Source organism: Benincasa hispida, chromosome 1 (assembly GCF_027475165.1).
Source record: "Benincasa hispida cultivar pf3 chromosome 1, pf3_genome.v1.1, whole genome shotgun sequence".
NCBI classification, from domain to species: domain Eukaryota; kingdom Viridiplantae; phylum Streptophyta; class Magnoliopsida; order Cucurbitales; family Cucurbitaceae; genus Benincasa; species Benincasa hispida.
In genome coordinates this window covers 87,456,273-87,478,125 of record NC_143478.1, presented here as the reverse complement: position 1 = coordinate 87,478,125, position 21,853 = coordinate 87,456,273, and the positions used below count along the sequence as shown (strand labels likewise).

General features: G+C 38.9%; 1 protein-coding gene across 3 annotated transcripts in view; it reads right to left on the bottom strand.

The window, feature by feature from the left end:
- Positions 1 to 390: 390 nt before the first annotated feature.
- Positions 391 to 21,853, bottom strand: part of LOC120073019 (TAF RNA polymerase I subunit A) — a 63,077-nt gene continuing 41,614 nt past the window's right edge. For all 3 annotated transcript variants that reach the window (XM_039025578.2, XM_039025586.2, XM_039025595.2), the window contains 3 exons: positions 12,920 to 13,053; positions 12,188 to 12,490; positions 391 to 792 (listed from right to left, as the gene is read on the bottom strand). In XM_039025578.2, the coding sequence (XP_038881506.2) occupies positions 620 to 792; positions 12,188 to 12,490; positions 12,920 to 13,053 (610 nt within the window). In that variant the 3' untranslated portion in view covers positions 391 to 619. The remainder of the gene's footprint in view (positions 793 to 12,187; positions 12,491 to 12,919; positions 13,054 to 21,853) is intronic.

Sequence of the window (21,853 nt, the reverse complement as noted above, 5' to 3'; positions counted from 1 at the left end):
TGGTAAGAAAGAAAATGGTAAATTTTCTTGTTTTTCAACCGATTCAAAGAATGATTACTCACTTGCATTAGAACTTTATATATTGAAAAGGTAATAAAAAAATCTTGTTTGAAAGAATAAGGTGAAGTATATAAAGGACGAAATTCAACTTCAATTTAGTGTGGAAATCAGGTTTTGTACAGAAGTACATAAAACAAGATAAGATGTGATCAATTTTTACTTCCTTTCCTTCGTTTGTGGCCTATGAATTGGAATTTTTAAATAGACTCAACAAAATGCTACCATGGCCAACTTGATCACCTCCCTAGAGATCCCAAATAAGTGAAAACCGAAAAAACCAGTTGTACAACTATGATCCCATTCATGATCCATACGAGACTGAGACCACCATTCCAAAAGATGCGAGTATATTTTATTTGTGGGGTGAAAATTGTTTCTCCAATGGGATACTTAGTGTCACAAATGTACTAGCTTTAAGCTAACCATGATTCAGTCTGAATTACAGCGTCACACGGTTGGAATAGTGCAATAACCTCGTGACACTTGAAAAAAAATACAGATGATTATGCACTAAATAATGGTAATGATAATAATAATGATTTTGGGAAGGAAAACTCAGTTATAACTTAAAATGGAGTCCAAACGAATTCTTCATGTGCCTCTTTAAGAACAAAAACAAGTCCTTGTCGTTTTGTTTATCTAAAAGGTTGTAAACCTCTACCGCATATTTGAAACTGCTACCATACAAATGGCATGCGCATGCTGCTTTGTAAGTCAAAAGCTCCAAATTACCTGTTGCATATACCAAAAGAACAAAATCATTAATCTTTATACATTGAAAGAAAGTAGCCATGTAATGAATACATGTTTGAATCCCAAAAATCAAAGAACATAACCTTCATCCTATTGATTGATAGCTTCTCATATCTATTTTTTGCAGTTCAGATATCCCCCACTCCAATGCCCACGCAGCATACCAAATTTAAGTAGGAATAATGAGGAGGTAGCTTTCTTTTTAGTGAGGATATATGGACTACTAAAAACTCCAACGACTATAAAATAAGCTTCGAAAATATACAAAGTACGTACTTTAAAATAAGGCTTAAATTGTAAAGAATACTCATGACCTTTTATGAACTTTGACATTTCCTTCTTACAAAACTTGCAATATTACTCTTGACCTTTCATAAACCCTTCAAAATTACTCTTTTAAGTAAAATCCTTTTGAATGCTAGAAAAGAAGTCAATGTGGCACAACATCGTTCTTTCAAACATAATGTAGGCAAGTGTCTCAGTCACTGCTATTGTTTTAAATCATCCCATATTAACTTTCTATCCAACATTCCAATGGATTTTCTACTCTAGAGGCAGTTTTTGGTGTAAACTAAAGACTGGTTTTTTTTTTTTTTTTAAAAAAAAAATGAAAAACTCTCCCTTCAATGGGGAGGTGATATCTATTTATAGGAAAAGTTTATTACAAGCAGTTATCAAAATAACTAACAATCTGTCCAACTAATTATTAACAAGCTATCTAACTAAACTTTAAACCAGATATTGTAAACAACTAACAATTATCAGCTTTATAAAACTAGTTGTACATCATATTCCACCCCCCTAGGACTAGACTCATACTCGAGGACTTCTATTCTGCCAAGCAGAAGTCATCCGTAGCAAAGTATGGCTTCATGTATGCGATGTTGAAGATAGGGTTTGTGTAAGTCATTTGGTAGTTATATTCTGTAAGTGTTTGATCCATATTTCTCTAGTACTTTGAACAGCCCCATTTGTCTGTCGTTCAACTTGTTGTAAGTTCCCGTAGGAAACCTCGTCTTTCGAAGATGGATCATTACTACATCTGCTATTTGGAATTCAACTACTCTTCGTGACTTGTCTCTTGCTTCGTTATATGATGAAGTACTTTTTTGCAAGTGATCATGTACTTTATGTAATTTCTCTATTCTTTCGGCCATATTCTCAACTTCAATGCTGACATCCACACAAGTAGGTAGATTTGCAAGATCAAATGTCAATCGAGGGGTTGAAGTATATACTATCTTAAATGGACATTTTCCCATTGATCTATTCTTCATATGGTTGAAAGCGAATTCAGCTTGTGCAAGGGACATAACCCACTATTTTGGTCTTGAACCACTCCAGCATTAGATTAAATTTCCCAAAGTTCTATTAGTGACCTCTGTTTAGCCGTCAGTTTGAGGATGAAACGTGGTACTAAATTTAAGAAGAGTGTCCAACTTCTTCCATAAGGTACGCTAAAAATGGCCAAGAAATTTTACATCTCTGTCGGAAACAATTGATTTGGGAACTCCATAAAGTCGGACTACCTCTCGGAAGATGTTGGCTATATACACTGCATCATTCGTCTTCTTACAAGCAAGGAAGTGGGCCATTTTACTTAAACGGTCTACTATGACCATGACGGCATCAAATCCTTTTTGCGTTTTAGGTAACCCGAGCACAAAGTCAATGGATAAGTCTTCCCAAATAGTTGTAGGTATAGGCAGAGGAGGATATAGGCCAGCGTTTGAACTAGAGCTAGTGCCTTTGGCTATTTGGCATATAGGACATCTTCTCACAAAATTATTTGCATCCTTTCACATTTGTGGCCAATAGTATTGAGTTGATACTGTTTCAAATGTTTTATTTTGGTCAAAGTATCCAGCCAAGCCTCCCACATGAGCTTCCTTTAGAAGGGCTTCTCGAAGAGAAGTATGAGGGATACATAGTTGCTCTCCTTTAAATAGGAATCCATCCAAAATGAGTCTTCGGTATGTAAAAAGTTAGTACGTTTGTACTAAATTTCTGAAAAATCCTCATCTTCTTCATATAATTCTGTGAGGTGGGAAAAGGCAGTCACTTTTGTGGCTAAAACAGTGAGTAATAGGCCTTTTCAACTTAGGGCATCAGCAACTTTGTTCTCTTTGCCCGCTTGATGTGTGATCACAAAGTCAAACCTTTGTATGAATGATATCCACCGTGCATGCATTCTACTTATGTTCTTTTGAGTTTGCAAGTATTTAAGTGAGAAGTGATCGGTTAAAAGAAGAAATACCTTAGAGAGTAAATAATGCTTCCACTGTTTGAGTGCTCTAACAAGAGCATATAATTCCTGCTCATATGTGCTCCAATTCTGCCTTGATTGACTGAGTTTCTCACTAAAATACTCAATAGCATGTCCCTGTTGTGATAGAACTCCTCCAATTCCAATCCACATGCGTCAACAGCCACTTCGAAAGGAATTGAGAAGTCTGGAAGTTTAAGAACAGGGCTAGAACTCAGTTTCTGTTTAATATCTTCAAAGTTGGTTTGCTGTTTTTCTCACCAAACAAAGCTGCCTTTTTTCAAACAATCAGTTATAGGAGCTGCGTGAGAGCTGAAATTCTGGATGAATTTCCTATAGAAGGATCCAAAGCCGAGGAAAGCTTGTACTTCTCTGACAGAGGAGGGAACGGGCCACTAAACAATAGCTTCAATCTTCCTTGGACCCATTTTTATTTGGCTTTGGCCAATTAGAAAACCAAGGAAAGAGATTTCTTTAACAAGGAAAAGGCACTTTTTATGATTGATGAATAATTCCCCTTCTAATAAAGCTTGGAACAAGCTTCGAAGGTGTTGTAAGTGATCTTCTAAACTTTTGTTGTACATTTATGTCATCAAAATAGACCACAATAAATTTATTTAAGGGTTGTAGTACCTGGTTCATGAGTCTCATAAACGTACTCGACGCATTTGATAGTCCGAACGGCATGACAGGCCATTCAAACAACCCCTCATTGGTCATGAAGGCTGTTTTCCACTCATCTCCCGATCTAATTTGAATCTAATGGTAACCACTCCTCAAGTCTACCTTGGAAAAGATCAATGCTCCTCCAAGTTGATCAAGTAAATCACTAATTCGTTGTATGGGAAAGTGATATTTCACAGTGATGTAGTTGATGGCTCCACTATCGATACACATCCTCCAACTACCATCTTTCTTAAGAGTTAAATGGGCTAGTACTACATATGGACTTAAGCTTGGCCAGATATGACCCTTATTGAGTAATTCTTCTATTTGTTGATGTAATATATCATATTCTTTAGGGCTTATTCAATAATGAGATAAATGTCGAAGAGTAGCTTCTGGAAGTAGATCAATTTGGTGCTGAATGTTTCGCATGGGAGGGAAGACACCTGAGATTACAATTTAGTACTACATATGGGTTCTTTCATTAGCTGAGGGAAGACACCTGAGATTACAGTGGTAAACAAATGCTTGCTGTCCCCTTTCTTTTCTTTCGCTCCATCTTCAAGTTTCCTGTTCAAAGGGAGTAATACCACCCTTTATCCATTCACTGGAATTCGTACATGTTTTCTCTCCCCTTGTGAAAGGCTCAAGTGTCATATTGCCACGGCCTCACTAGGAGTATATGACAAACATCCATCTCCATTACATTGCAAACTATTTGATCTTTATATCCACTCCCAATTGAAAGTGGAACGGTGCAAATTTCAACTACTTGGACTTCACCTCCTTTTTGTAACCACCCAATCTTGTAAGGACTAGGATGAGCCTCCACCTTGAGTAGAGCAGCCACTAGCATTTTCGAAACAAAATTTTCGATACTCCCACTATCAATAATCACATTGCACACCTTCCTGTTGATAGTGCATCTAGTTTTGAAAAGACAATGTCTTTGTTGATTGGCATCTCCCTTTGGGGTGATTAAGACTCTTTGTAGAACACAAGATACCCTATCTCCTTCGTCCGATTCAATAAATTTTGTTTCATCGTCATTGTCTTCACTACCCTCACATTTTCTTCTTCATCTTCTAAGTAGGCAACAATCTTGCACTGGGGACATGAATTGGAAAGGTGGCAAGCTTGGCCACACCGAAAGCACTTACCCAAGGAAGGCCGGTTATAAGGATTCTGCTTCTTCCCCCTATTTACAGCTTCTGTACTTTGTTCCTCAGCCCCTTCTTGGGCCTCTTTATCCTTCCCTTTAGCTAAGGAAGGTGGGTTTTACTGGTTTACTGCCTTATTCACAGCTGGGCTTCTTACTCATAGATGCTTCCCAAGATCCCCTTCTCGATAAGTTCTTGGATCGAATTTCATTCATTTCCTCCACAGTTTCAGCAAAAGAAATGACTTCGGATAAAAGATGAAAAGGTTGTAATTTTACCTTTTCTTTGATGTCCATGCGAAGGCCACCAACAAACCTTGCAATGAAATGTTGCTCATTCTCCATCGAATTAGTCCTAGCTCCCAGCCAATGGAACTTCTCAATGTATTCAGCGACTGACCGAGGACCTTGTCTGCAGTTTTGGTATTGGCTGTAAAGAGCTTGTTCATAGAATGAGAGAGAAAGCGTTCCTTCATCAACCACTTCATCTTTTCCCATGACCAAATGGGTCTCTTGCCCAATTTTTGCCGATTAACCTCCATCACCAGGCTGATGCACCAGCCTTCAATTTCAATGCCACAAGTTGGACCACCTTGTTTTCGGGTGTATTCATGTATGCAAAGAAGTGTTTCGTGTTCTTCAACCAATCCAAGAAAGTCTCTATATCCTGCCTTCCACTATAAGTTGGTAAATCAATTTTCATCTTGTAGTCGTGAGGGTCTCCTCTAACATCATATATATCTCCTCTTCCCCTTCTTGGAAGAAGAAACTCCTCTTCTTGGTCATCTTCACTTGAAGAGTCTGAATCTTGATTTCTTGGTACCTATCATGAACAAAATATTGCCGCCTTGGGTTTTTTAGCTGCTGTCTTTGGACTCTTTAGAGGTCTTTCTTGAAGATTTTCCATGAATCTTGGTCCTCTCATGCCACGCCTACCCTTCTTGCACCATGTCAGTTGAAGGCTAGACCTTCTTCATCATCTTGAGGTGGTGCTTCGACAAAATCTACCCTCCTCAAAAGTGCCACTATCGATCCTTGAATAGCAGTCAATGTATCTTGAATTCCCTCCAATGAATCTTCGACGGACAGCAAACGTGACGTCATGGTTCTTGGAGAGAGGACGGTTGTATCCTCTGCCTCCTGCTCTTGCTGTGGGTTGTCTCCTTCTCTTGGGTGGAGGACTCTTCTTTCCCCCATTTGTCCGGAATCTTGGAGCTGCTCTGATACCGATTTGGTATAAACCAAAGACTAGTTTTTTTTTTTTTTTTTTTTGGAAATGAAGAATAACTATCTTCCAACTAATTATTAACAAGCTGTCTAACTAAACTTTAAAATAGAAATTGTAAACGGTTGAAATATGGTGTATTTGCCCCAAGGACATTTTTGTCTTCTCGCAATGTGTCTACTAATTTAGGGTTTTTGGACCTATTTATATTTGAGTCTGGGGTGTTGTGCAGATGTAACAAAATTAATAAAATCTCTCTATCGTGGTTTTTTTCTCCATGATCTAGGGTTTTCCATGTAAAATCTTGTCTTCTTTCTTCTTCCATCTATTTTTCAATATGGCATCAGAGCTAGGTGATGAAACCCTAGTTGGGATAGAAGAAATTCAATCAACCCTAGCAAGTGATGGGAAAACGACAGAAGCTTCAACCAATGCTGCGATTCAAGCCACTATCGATCGATACTTCCGGTCCATTCTCGGCCCGATGCAGGCACAGCAGCTGATCGAAATCACCCAGACGAAGCCACCTAACTGGGAGCTTCTTTAGCTACGCTGTTTCTGCAGCCGATCGAGTCTCGTGTTGTGTCCCAACCGATAGGGTCCAGCGCAGCTTCGAGCGTCCCAACCACCTTCCAATCGATCGGGTCTAGCGCTGATCAACTGTTCGGGCACTTCCGGATTTTGAGCGTTCCAACATGTCGGGTGATCTCGCCTCAGCCGCCTCCTCCAGTGGGTTTTTGGTTTCAGTGCCCTTTTTCCTCTGTTCTAGCCGCGCCACAACCTGTTCCTCCAACCCAGCCACAGCTCTATTCTGCCATACCCACAATTGGAGCTTCATTTTTTGGTTCATGTGGGCAGAAGCATCCCACATCAACACCATATATTCCCCCTCAGCATGGGTCAATCGGTTATGGTAGTCCCGTTGGAATCCAACAACAGTTAGCAAGTCTTCAGCAACAGATTGCATCGCTTGGGGCGGTCTTTGGGACCACAACAAATTTTCAGACAAATTCCAATCCAAATTTATCTTCTGGTCTTTTGTTGTATTCGGAACATCCGATAACAGCTTTCTCTAATTTATCTACTGCAAGTATTTTGTTTGGTTCTGTGGGGAATTCTGCAAGGATAATCATAGGAGAGAAACTAAATGGCCAGAATTATTTCTCCTAGTTTCAATCCGTCAAATGGTTCTCAAAGGGCGACATAAGTTCGAATACCTAACTGGTGAGATACCGAGACCAAACCCTGGGGATCCTCAGGAGCGTGTTTGGAACGGAGAGGACCCTCTCCTCCGTTCAATACTGATTAACAAAATGGAACCTCAAATCAGAAAGCCCTTGCTCTTTTCAACTACTACACGAGATATTTGGGAGACAGTCCAGAAGTTGTATTAAAAAAGGCAGAACACTTTACGTTTGTATACATTGTGGAAACAAGTCCATGAATGCAAGCAAGAGACCATGGACGTGACTTCCTACTTCAATAAATTGTCTCTACTGTGGCAGGCGATGCACTTGTGTCGTGAAATTGTCTGGAATTGCTCATGCGGCAGCAGGGTTCAATTCGAAGATTGAGGAAACTGACCGTATTTACGACTTCTTGGCTAGCTTGAACTCAAAATTTGACACTGTCCGAAGTCGAATACTGGGATAAAGGCCGACTCCGTCTCTTATGGAGGTCTACTTTGAGGTCTGATTAGAGGAAGATAGGACGAGTGCAATGAACAGTTCCGTAGTTACTACTGTGAACTTTGCTGCTTTTGGGGTCAAATCCTCTGGGTCTGATAATGAAAAATAGAATGGTAAAATCCCTCCGATTTGTGAACACTGCAACAAATCATGGCACACGAAGGATCAATGCTGAAACTACATGGTCGACCTCCGAATCGCAAACGTCGTCCTCCGAATGACAAGTCAAAGTCTGGCCGAGCTCTCATGAGTGAATTTGTTGATGCTGCTTCGCAATCTCAGGTGACCAATCCAGCTGACTCGGATACTGTTGGGATCGGTGCAATTGTCCAATTAGGTACTTCTCAATCCTTTAGTTTCTTTATTGAGAGAAACGAATCATGGATCTTAGATTCAGGAACGACTAATCACTTAACTGGTTCATCTGATCAATTCCTTTCCTATTCTCCGAGTGCTGGAAATGAGAAAATTCGAATTGCAGATGGGTTCTTTACTCCTGTTGCAAGGAAAGGTCATTTGTCTCCGTTTTAGGATTGGTTTTACAGAATGTGTTGTATGTGCCGAAGATTTCCTACAATTTGCTGTCTAGAAGTAAATTAACTAGAGATTTAAACTGCAGAGTTATTTTCTCACCAAATGTTGTTTCTTTTCAGGACCTGAGCTTAGGGACGACGATTGGCACTACCCGACATGACAAAGTATTTATTTCCTTTCCAATGATGCTTCCTCTAGAAGTTTGTCTAGGACTAGTTATCGTCATTTACTGTTTCTGAAAAAGATTATTCGTTGTGGCACTTTCGACTTGGACAGCCAAGCTTTCAATATATGAAGTACTTGTTTCACCATTTGTTTTGTAATGTGGATGTTTCTTCTCTATCTTGTGATGTTTATATACGTGTAAAACAGCCTAGGGTTAACTTTACTTCTCAACCGTATAAACCTTCCCAATCTTTCCATTTGATTCATAGTGATGTTTGGTGTCCTTCCAATGTCACTACCTTGTCCGATAAACGTTGGTTTGTCACCTTTATTAATGATCACACCCGTCTTACATGGGCGTTTCTTCTCACTGTGATAAATAAAAAATGACGTTTGTTTTTCAACAATTTTACACTACGGTCGAGACCCAGTTTAATGCTAAGATTGTCATTCTTCGGAGTGACAATGACGGGAGTTTGTTAATCACACCCTTCGTGAGTTTTTGACTTCGAAAGGCATCGTCCATCAAAATTCATATGCTTATACTCAACAAAATGAGATAACTGAACGGAAAAATCACCATCTTATTGAGGTTGCTCGATCTCTTATGATTCCTGCGTCTCTACCCTCGTATCTATGGGGGGATGCTGTACTCACTGCAACTCACCTAATCTTTTTTTTGAAAAGGAAACAATAACTCATCTAATCAATCGAATGCCCTCCCATGTTCTTAAATTCCAAACACCCCTTGTGTGTTTTAAAGAATCTTTCTTCTCCACACGTCTTTTTCCGGATGTTCCTCTCCGGGTGTTTAGGTGTACCACTTTTGTTCATAACCATGGTCCTCACCAAACTAAGTTTGCTCCTCGTGCCCAAAAGTGTGTGTTTGTCGGCTATTCTCTTCATCAAAGAGGTTATAAGTGCTTTCACTGATCCTCTAGGAAGTACTTTGTCACTATGGACGTTACATTTCTCGAGGATGAACCCTTCTTTCCAGTTAGTCCTCTTCTGGGGAAGACCACTAGTGAAGAGGCTAACTCATCCACATATTCTATTCCTATAGACCTCCTTCTTGAGCCTATCCCAGATACAAATGGCCCTGTCCTTCCTATACAACAGGTGCCCTGGATAACATACTACAGGAAAAATCTTAGAAAGGAAATAGTTTTCCCTGTCGCTCCACCGAAAATTGTCCAAGAATCGAAACTGGCACCAGCTTAAGGTACCTCTGTTTCTGATGGTGGGTCTGGAAATAAAAATGAGTGTGCTGAGGGTGATGTGGTTAATGAGATGATTTCAAACGAGGTCGAGACTGTGGATGGTGATAAGTTACCAAAAGGTACTCAGGAGACTGAAAACTTGCAATGGGCCTCGTCACCGCTCTTGTACTGATGAGTAGTTAGAAAAACCAAGTGATTATGATGCTACTCTTGATATGCTAATTGTCTTACGGAAAGGAACTAGATCGCATACCAAGCATTCTATGCATAATTTCTTGTCTTATAGTAACTTGTCTTTGGGGTTTACGGCTTTTACTACTAACCTGGATATTGTGATGATACCGACCAATGTGCATAAGGCCATGGAAACTCCTGAGTGAAGAGCTGCTGTTATGGAAGAGATGCAAGAACTTGAAACAAATAAGACTTAGGATCTGGTTGTACTTCCCAAAAGTCATAAAACCGTCGGGCGTAAGTGAATGTTCATTGTTAAGTATAAGTTTGAGGAACTCTTGATAGGTACAAGGCCAGATTTGTTGCGAAAGGGTTTACTCAGACATATGAAGTTGATTACTCATAAACCTTCTCTCCAGGGGCAAAGCTAAACACGATTCGATTTCTCCTCTCAGTTGCTGTTAACAGAGATTGGCCCTTACATCAACTGGATCTAAAGAATGCATTCCTAAATGATAAGTTAGAAGAAGAGGTTTATATAAGTCCTAGTTTTAAAGCACGTTTTGATAATCGAGTCTGTAGACCGAAGAAATCCCTATATGGATTAAAGTAGTCTTCGAGGGTTTGGTTTGACAGATTTACTACCTTTGTTAAGTCCAAAGGGTTTGTTCAAGGACATTCTGATCATACCTTGTTTACTAAGAAATCGGCATTAGGGAAGGTAGTCGTTCTAATTGTCTACGTTGATGATATCATTTTGTCAGGTGACGATACAACATAGATTGTCAAGTTGAAACGAAGGATGGCAGATGAATTTGAGATAAAAAGCCTTGACAAGTTGAGATATTTTCTTGGGATGGAGGAAGCGAGATCAAAAGAAGGAATATCCGTATCTCAACGGAAGTATACTCTGGACTTGTTAAAAGAAAACGGAATGATTGGGTGTAAACCTACTGATACTCCTATTGAAGTCAACAACAAGCTGGGAGATTCTGTTGAATGGGTTCCTGTAAATAAAGAAAGGTATCAACGTCTTGTGGGAAAATTGATTTACCTGTCTCATACCAGACCTGATATATCACATATTGTTAGTTTGGTTCGTCAGTTTATGCAAGCTCATTATGGAAGTTGTTACTCAGATTCTGAGGTATTTGAAGTCTACTCTGGGAAAAGACTTAATGTTCAAGAAACATGACAAAAGGTGCATTGAGGCTTACACCGACTTAGATTGGGCAGGTTCTGTTACAGACAGAAAATCCACTTCAGGGTACTGTACTTTTGTGTGGGGAAATCTAGTAACCTGGCAGAGTAAGAAACAATGGGTTGTTGCTAGGAGTAGCGCTAAAGTTGAGTACAGGGCTATGAGTCTGGGAATATGTGAAGAAATATGGTTGAAGAAGGTTCTGTCTGATCTTCATCAGGATCGTCATGGTCCCATGAAACTTTACTGTGATAATAAGGTTGCCATCAGTATTGCCAACAATCCGGTGCAACACGATAGGACTAAACATGTGGAGATTGACAAACATTTTATCAAAGAAAAATTGGATAGTGGCAATATTTGTATCCCCTACATCCCTTCAAGCCAACAGATTGCTAATGTTCTCACCAAAGGATTACCAAGATAGAGCTTTGATACTCGTATTAGCAAGTTGGGTCTTATTGATATCTACACCCTAACTTGAGGGGGAGTGTTGAAATATGATGTATTTACCTTAAGGGCATTTTTGTCTTTTCACAACGTGTCTACTCATTTAGGGTTTTTGGGCCTATTTATATCTGAGTCTGGGGTATTGTGTAGATGTAATAAAATTAATAAAATCTCTCTATCGTGGTTTTTTCTCCCTGATCTAGGGTTTTCCATGTAAAATCTTGTCTTTTTTCTTCTTTCCTCTATTTTTCAATAACTAATAATTATCAGCTTTACAAAACTAGCTATACATCAGTTTTGAAAGGTTTCAATAACTAATAATTATCAGCTTTATAAAACTAGTTGTACATCAGTTTTGAAAGGTTTATGAAAAGTCAAGGATAATATTGCAACCTTTTAAAGATGCATTTTTTAACTAAAAGACAAAATTTAATGGGTTTTTTTTTTTTTTTTTTTTTTTGGGTAATCTAGCGTTAAAATATCACTAATTTAGCCCTCAGTTTTCATTATCAACTAAATGATTTAAGTTTTCATTATCAACTAAATGATTTAAACCAAAAAGCAGCATAAGATCTAAACATCATAGCATGGAAAACAAGAGGTTGAAAACTTTCCGGTGGACATACCAACTGATGTCTCTGATGTTATTTTATGGCCGAAATGGCAAGTCAACCACCATCGACAACGCAATCTCCAAGTGTTTCTCGAGTTCTTTACAGTTAACAACTTAATGTTACTGTTAAAGTTCAATGAGGACATCGGCTTAGGTCCGCCATTCCCAATTGAACACGCTGTTGATACTCTATCCTCTTCAGATTGATGAAGTTTCAGAAAACACATAGCCAACTCTCTCCATGTATCATATTCTGGATATGTACCATCTAAATGCACAGCTATCATTTCCAATAACGATTCAAGATCGTAACTGCCTGCAATTTCAATAAGAAAATCAATTCAATAAAAAAGCATAGTTACGAGACAAGTTTTCAAGTACATATATAATAGGCAAGCAGATTATCTCACCACAAATTGTATATGTGAAAGTATTTTTTATCTTTTCATGAAATAACTCATATTGATATTCAAGATGTGAACTACAATTTGAGAACTCTGATCCAGGAATTCCATGCATGTCAAGGTTTCTGTAACAACTGGCTGTGATGAAGAAAGAATATAAAAGAAGAATTGACATTCGGAAAACAAAACCAGAATACACAATTTTATAAGATAGCTTTTCACGGTCAAAATTATCTACTATCTGAGGAATTCAGCCAGAAGGTATAATCTCAGAATCTCAAATCTCTACCTCCTTAAAATCTAATAGTTCATTATAGAAGACTGTTCTGCAATTAACATACCATTTCTATGCATGTGAACAAGTTTTCCCAGTGAATGACAACAGGTTGGATCCTTCTTCAATATTTGCTCATAACAGGTTGAAAGCAACACATTGTTACTACGATCAAAATGTTCCACAAGTGCAGCCCTCAATCTGCAGAATATCTAAATCAATATTTAGTTACAGGTAAGAGGCCTTCAAACCTCTGTTATAAGTGATTTGATGGAAGTATGCTCAGTTTATGCTTCTTTGTGTGTGCGTAATTTTAATAAAGAAACCAACTTCCATTATGACAAACGAGTCAACATGGGGGCAGCAGAAAATAAAGACGCAAGCCCTAACTTTTGATAATTAAACACAGGATAATTGCAAATTTACATAAAAAGATTAGATGAATGAACACCCAAAAGAGGTGGTAAAGTGCACCAGACTCTAACCTCCTCCTACATGCTATAATTCCTCGATAACGTCTCTTATTTCTGACTACAAATTAAACATGATACCAAAGAAACTTGCTTCCTGAAGGTAGACGGAACAAGATTCCTTATGATGATGAATATAAGACATTTTATGATTTTACAATTTCAACTCCCATATAACAATTAACACAATGGAAATTGAATGATAGGAAGGTCAAATGGATGATAAAAATAAATTTGATAGGCTCCCAATTACAAGGGTGTAGACATGTAAGCGTGTGAAAAAAGGGAGGGGACAAGAGGAGAGTTTACATCAATCTTTTTCGGGTAACCTCCCAATGGAAGTCCTAAATAGAGAAGGGGAAAGTGCTCTGCTTTACAATTGAACTTTTCTGCCCACTTATTCAGCATGTCTTGGTCAATGTTTATACCACAAAGAGATGATTTCTCCCAATTAATTTTCTGTCCAGAACACCATTCAAAAAGGTCCAAAAGGTCCAGAGTAGTCCGAAGAGACTCTAACATATCATCATCATATTTGCAAAAGATAAGGGTGTCATCGGCAAATTGCAAAATTGAAATGTGAACTTGATCCTTCCCAACCAAAAAGCCTTCAAAACGATCTTTCTCATGTAACCGGTTGATTAAGGCATTTAAGACTTCTCCCACAAGGATGAAGAGGAAAGGAGAAAGGGGATCTCCTTGCCTAATTCCTCTAGATGCAATTATCCTTCCACGAGGCCTTCCATTGATAAAGATGGAGAATTTTGGATTGGTGATGCACCCAAAATCTAAGATATCCATTTTGAGCTGAAATTCTTCCCAATTAGGACTTTTTCAAGGAATGACCAGTCCACTCTATCAAATGCTTTCTCCAAATCAAGCTTTAAAAGCCATCCTTTTTTCCCTTTCGATCTATAGTCCTTGACAGCATTCATTTGCAATTAGGATGGGGTCTAGGATCTGTCTTCCCTCAATAAACACACTTTGAGTGGGGGCAATTATGCTTGGCATGATTCTTTTTAGCCTCTCAGCTAGGACTTTTGCTATTATCTTGTACAAGAGGGTAGTGAGACTGATTGGTCTGAAGTCTTTGACTTTCACTGCATCAGTCTTTTTTGGAATTAGGCAAATAAAGTTCTCTTTAATACATGAATTGAGCTTACCGTTGCTGTAGAAATCATCAAACATTTTTATAAGGTTGTCTTTCAGAAGGTGCCAAAAATGGATGAAGAATTCTGGTGTGAAGCCATCCGGCCCTGGTGCCTTATTCCTTCGTAGCCCTTTCACTGCTAGCTTGATTTCTAGAGCAGAAAAATTTACTACCAGCTGCTCATTTTGACTTCTTGAGACTCTTGACCAGTCAAGGTTGATAGGAATGACTCGAGGATTGTTACTTTTTGAGTATAAAGATGAGTAGAAGGCCAAAATAATATCTTCAACATCCCGGGTGGATTTGGTTGGAATATCTTGATCATTAAGCAATTCTGCAATCAAATTCTTTCTTTTTCTGGCAGATAGGAATCTGTGGAAGAAAGAAGTGTTCTCATCCCCTTCTTTTAACCATTTTAGCTTGTATTTTTTAATGAAGCTTCTTTCTTCTAGTTGGTAAAAGGCTAGGAGATCTGCCTTCAAGGAAAAGGCTGCATCTTCATCACTGACTTGAGGGAATACTCCCACTATTAGAGAGTCTTTTCTATGAATTTCTGTTAATAAGTTGTCCTCTTTCATCTTCATCTCTTTTTCATAGTCATGAAACCATTTCTTTAGGACTGATTTTGTTTCTCTTAATTTGGTGGAGCGAGTAAAACCTGCCCATTTATGTTTTTTCTTCATTTTCAGAGATTTTTCAATCAATTTACAGCAATCCTTGTTGCTCAGCCAGCTGTTACAAAATCGAAATGGTGAGGGCCCCATTCAAAAGCTCCTGCTTCTAAGGTAAGAGGAAAGTGGTTTGACCTGGTTCTAGCTTGTCTTGCAACCCTTGAATTATAAAAAAACTTCTTCCCATGTGTTTGATACAAGAAAACGGTCTAGAAGAGATCTTGAAGCACCATTACCCTCCCTAGACCAAGTGAATTGTCCATTTGAGAGTGGAATTTCCGGCAAGTTGTTTAATCTGATGAACTTATTGAAATTATTCATGTCCTTCGTTGCTCTACCAACTGGATATCTCTCGTGCCTTCTTCGAATGTTGTTGAAATCTCCACCAATACACCATGGATCATCAAATTTCTCTGCCAGAGAGGATAATTCTGCCCACAATCTTCTCCTCTCTCGGTAATCACAAGGGCAATATAAATTTGTTATCCAGCAAATCTTTTTGTTTAACATTTGACATTTGATTGAAAGGGAGAATTCATCTTTTGAGCTGCAGGAGACTAGAATTATGCTCTCATCCCACATTGTGAGTATGACCCCCGATTTTCCTTTAGCTTCCACCAAATCAACCTACCTCTTTTGAGCTAAGGCTTTTGATAAATGAGCCCTCAATTCTGTCTTTTTTTGTTTCTTGGATAAGGACAATATCCGGATTGACTTTTCAGAAATCTTTTTAGAAGCAATCTTTTTGAGGAATCCCCTAAACCTCTTGTATTCCAAGTGACTATCTTCATTAAGGCCCACCGAGGATTCTTCAACACTTTTCCCTTTGATCAAGCTAAGATGAAATCACACTCTTTTATGATGGAGTGTAGGGTTTGTGGTACAACTGACAAATTTAGAGGGGGTTCGGGAAAATGCTTTCACTAACCTGTGAATGTTCATCAAGGAGAAGGAAGAGTTGACTTAGGGAGAAGTCCATGCCTTCTTGATTGTCATCGAGTTCTTTTTTATCTTCAACATCATTAATATCCGGCTCTTCACTGCTCACACTAGCCAACAAGTCATCATCTGAGTCTTGGGAGAATGGAGAGGGGAAAATAAACTTGTTATGGTTGGGAAATTGGCTATCTGTAGAGGTTTTATCACTTCAGGTGCAGTTTAGAGAAGGTTGGATAGGACTCTCCCTATCAGGCCTCAAAGTTTGAGGATTGGCTTGTAGGTTAGCACAACTTACTTCAAGAATATCCAGGTTGGAGATGGCTGACCAGGGGTTTTGAAAGGATGTGTGCTTTCTGATGAAGTGTCTGGGAAAAGGTTGCAACCCAAATGAATTCAATTTTGCAGAATTGTGATGCTTGAATGGCTTAATCCTTTTCACCTTTTGGAGCCGTCTGTGGGAGGAAGGAATAGAGACCGAGGCCTTCGGCTTCTCTGTGATAAAATCTTGAGTAACAGACTTCTCAAACTTGGTTGGAGATGAACCGGCTTTCTGAGTAGGAAGGATCAGACCGGATTTCCCCGAGTCAATTTTGGAGCCTTTGTGAGAAGAATTTGAAGGGCCACGACCCTCTGACTTATTTCCAATCAATAAATCATTTTTGGCGTCTTTTTTAGGGGAAGTTGAAGGGTCACGACCCTTTGTAATTATTCCTTTAATTAAATCTTTGTCCTCTGCAGACGGCTCTGAAGGTGGTTGCTCGGAAAGATCAAAAGGCTGAGGCGTGAGGTATGAATGAGGGGGCGGCCAGAGGTCGAGCAGCCTCTTGACTTCTTGGCCTTGGATTCAATCTCTCTCATCTTGCTTTCTTTATTATCCACAAAAACTCCTGGACTTCTAGAGAACTTAATGTTGCAGTTGGAGGGAAGTAGGAAGTTGAATTTTGAATTTAATGGATCACAACAAATGCCTTCATCACATTTAACTTCATTTATCCGAATTAAATCAATGGGATTTGTAAAGTCAGATTCAAATAAATCACCCCTGACCTTACTAGGAGGGCTGGATGTTGAGATATCTCCGAAATTCAAGTAGATTGATCCTCTTTTTTCATTTGATATTTCAACTGTTGCTGGGATAAAACCACAAAGATTCTCCTTTACTTTAATTTTGGCCTCTGAAACATTGATCAAATTAAGTGTTTCCATAGCAATGCTTTCCCCCAAAGTATTTTCCAATGGCCTTAAAGGTCTGCTTGCACCAATAATCAGGGGGTAAATTCTTGATAGAGATCCAACCCCTATAACCCCTGACATAAGCTGGTCTGCCATGGGTGGAGTTGTTCCATCTTTCGAATTTCAGATGGAAAGAGCCAAATTTCTGCCACTTGCCTGAGAAATTATCTAGTTCATCCAATGAGTCTCGATCCATTGTTACCGGGGCATTTTCTGCAAATAGAGGATTGATAATAACATTAGATTGAAAGTGGTCTTTGAGTGCCTTACAAATATCAAGCCAATTATCGAATTCAAAAAGACATGAGACAATCCAAAGGTTAGAGAAGTCAGGTTGGAGCACATTAGCTTGCTTGATCACCCATTGATGCTGCCTATTCTGTTTTTTGACCACCGAAACAGGGGAGATAGAGGAAATTTGGTTCCTTGGGGAAGTCTGCGGCTGAAGAGGGGAGCTCAGTGATGGCTTGTCTACAACTGAAGGGGGGGGATTTGTTCTCAAAAGAACACAAGTTTGATGAGGAATTCTTGAGGCAGCCGCTGACCATATCATTGAATTCTTGCCAGCCTGAGGTGCCATCCCCAAAAGGGATGTGAATGTTTTTCCTTTCTCCCGTTGAGGGCCAGACTGTACATTCTATGTACCAGCCCCTACTTTCCCGAAATTTGGAGAGGCAAATGACACACTGATCAACCCTTTCTTTAAGGAGGAAAAATTCAAAAGATGAACCATACAGTAATCTCTTCAAGTTACCCTCTAGCCATTGAGCCATTAGTGGAGAGAAAAGAACTTTTTTTCCTTTTTTCAAGTCTTCTATGAAAAATCCGTTGTTCACTTTCCACATACAGAAGAAATGAACACCTATTTTGCAACTCTTCACCTCCATGGAGTCTGGGGCTGACTGTAGAACTAAAATACCAGCGTGGTTTGGTATGGCAAGAGTTAAAAGCCAAGGCTGGAAAGCAGGGCTGAAACAGGGGAGGAAAGGAGGTCAAGGGAAGGGAGGGAGTCGGAGGGAGAATAGAAGGGGAGGGGAGGGAGAGGCGATCAGAGGGAGGGAAGACTATTCTGACTTTTGAACTTTACAATACACCGTAGAGTTTTTGTTCACTTAAGGGTTTTTTCGTAGCAACGGACTTCACAAATCCATTGGACATAAACCGAATTAAAGAAGTTATGATGGATGAAGGATTTGAGGTAGATGACTTCAATGAAGGGCGATCCAAATTCCAATGGATATGGATCCAAATTCCAGATGTTGTAGAGAATGGATTTTTAGAACCTTCATTAGCGCCTGCAGCAAACATCTCGGGTTCTGAAAAGATTGATGAGTTGGCAGTAATCAATCTGAGCATTGAAAAGATAGATGAATTGGCAGCTGGCACAATGAATAAGGAACACTCTATGTCCTCAAATATGGAATACATAACAGTTCACATGCCAATGAAAACATACCGGTGCAATTAATTCATTCCAATATCCAAAGCAACGAAATTGTAAGAGAGTCCAAGAGGCATGGAAGATCAGGGGTTGATTGCAGAAGGCTTAGAAGTTGAAGAGTCCCCTCACCCTCAATTACTTCAACCAACAAATTCAATTTTAATTTCCCAGCAGCCTCACATATTAGAAGATGAAGAGACAGATGGAGGCAAGGGGAGGTAAACGTACACTCACTTTGATCAAGGCAGCTCTCTCAAGTCAATTTATTACTTGGCTTCTTTTGTAATGCCTTCAAAAGTGATCTCAGAACTAGAGAAGATTATAAGAAAGTTCTTTTGGAAAGGTTCAGATGGAAGCAAGATTAATCACCTTGTCAAATGGAAGATAGTTTCTAAACAACAAAAATACGGAGGCCTTGATTTTGGTGATCTAAAAAACCAAAATGTGGCTCTGTTGGCAAAATGGGGTTGCAGGTTTATGCATGAGAAAGAAGCTCTTTGGTGTAAGATAGTAAAAAGTATTCATGGTAGTGATTCATTCGAATGGTACACGGCTAGAAAAGAAGGGAGAAGCCTTAGAAGTCCTTGGATTACTATTTCCCGAGTTTGGCAAAAAGTTGCATCATTTGCATCCTTTAAACTTGGTAATGGCTTTAAAATTTCTTTTTGGCATTACAACTGGTTAAGTTCCTCTCCACTAAGTTCTTTGTTTCCAAAATTATATAAAATTACCTTGTCTCCTGAAAGTTCTGTTTTTCGACATTGGGATACAACTACTTTATCATGGTCAATTACTTTCAGAAGATTACTAAAAGATTATGAAATTTAGGATTTTCAAAATCTTCTATTTTTATTAGAAGGTAAAATGATAGCTGATGGGCAAGATTGTAGATCTTGGTCTTTAGATGCTTCAGGTGCTTTTTCGGTGAAATCATTATTCAAGCATTTGAACTCATCTTCACCTATAGACAGTCTGTTGTACAAAAACTTATGGAAATCAAGCTGTCCAAGGAGAATAAATATTATAATTTGGGTAATGATTTATGGTTTTTTCAATTGCTCACAAACTCTTCAAAGGAAGCTGCCAAATCATTATCTACCCCCTGCGTGTGCAAAATTCTGAAGACAGCCAGCATACCTTCTTTGAATGTCATTACTCTTTGGAATTATGGAGGAAATTGTTTGCAACATTTAATCCTCATTGGGTTTTCAGCAATGTTTTCAAGTAGAATGTGGCTTAGCTTATCATCGATCCTCTTTTAAAAACTCACTCACTTCAGTTATGGATTAATGCAGTTAAAGCAGTTTTGACAGAAATTTGGTTTGAGAGAAATCAGCGTATTTTTCAAGAAAAGTCTCTTCAATGGTTTGAACGTTATGAGATTGCAAGAGTTAAAGCCTCTTCTTGGTGTTCACTTTCCAAGAATTTTTCAGATTATTCTATTCAAGATATTTGTCTTAATTAGAATGCTTTCATTCATTCTATGTAATGGTATTATTAGACACATAGTTTTCTATTTTATTCAAAATGTTCGTTTTGGGATATGATGAGGATGCTATGGGTGTGTCAACCTAGTTGAGATAGCCAAGTGCATTTGTTGATCCCTATTTCTTCTTATTTTTAGTAGTTTCTTGTAATTCGAGCATTAGTCTCTTTTCATTTCATCAAGTGTTTCCTTTTCAAAAAAAAAAGTGACAGACCCACATACCTTGAAGAACTCAAACTCTGACAGCCCTGTACATCCATCATCTCCGACTCTTGACCATATTCATCTGATTTTCTGGTAAATCATTCAACAAATCCAGATTTTTTAGAGTAAAGTTATACTCAAATTTTAATTTCCCATCAAAACAGCCCCACAAGAAAACGCCACTCTTCACCGGCCATTGTTCATTTGGAATGCTTCCAGGATCGTCTGTCCCCTTTGTTCATGGTACGTTCACCCAAGAGTATTCCAAACAGCAGCATCAAGATTCAGACGACGACTCCAATGTCAGTGTTAGTAGTAAAGAGTTAGATCAGTACATACAAGATGAAGAAGAACCAATCATTGATCAAATAAGAGAAGCTTCTAAGGTGTTATTCCTTCAACAACAGCAACCCTTGGTATGAACTTCTCCCTTATCTCCTTCCAAATTCCCTCCAAATTTCCGTCTTTAGTTGCGCCGCTTGTGGGTTTCAATTGCAGGAGATCACATCCCCCAAGGGGATTGCATAATCATGAAGATAATTACTTGGAACACGAGAGGCCTCAATGATAAATCCAAGATGACAGCCTTGAAGCATTTCTTACAATCTCACCATCCAGATATTGTTCTCATCCAAGAAACAAAGAAGCCAGATTTTGACCACCATCTTATTAAATCAATATGGAGTTCGAATGGGATCGGATGGACCTTTGTCGAAGCATATGGAAAGTCAGGGGGCTTGCTCACAATGTGGGATGAAAGTAAGGTATCCCCAGTGGAATTTCTTAAAGGTGGGTACTCTCTATCTGTCATATTCAGAACTTTATGTAACAATAATTGTTGGGTAACAAATATATATGGAGCCACGGATTATAGAAAAAGAAGATTCCTTTGGCCAAAGCTCACATCCTTATCTCACTATTGTTTGGAGCCTTGGTGTTTAGAGGGAGATCTTAACATTACCAGGTGGGTTCACGATGAATGCCTATTGAAAGATTAACAAAAGGGATGAGAAAATTCAACAAGTTCATCGAGGAAGCTGGTTTACTAGAAATTCCTTTATTAAATGGACAATACACATGTGAGCAATGTAAAAGTGGATTGCATGGTGAAGTGATGCTTCTATGTGATAGGTGTGACAAGGGGTGGCACAGGCTCCGATTAGTCTCCTTCCCCCTCCTCTTCCTCCTCCTTTAGTCCTCATCCACATCCAATCCACATGGCCAAGAAAAACTCCCTCCCAGCCCCCTTACCCAAGGTTTTTAACCCCACTTCCCCGGTTTTGCAGAATAGTTCATCTTTGGAAGTCGTAAGCTGCAGGATAAATGATGTCCATTTCTGTGCTCACCTCCAAGAAGGAAATTTCATCATAGAAGATGTGGAAGCTAAAAAGCACCTTTTTTTGGCTT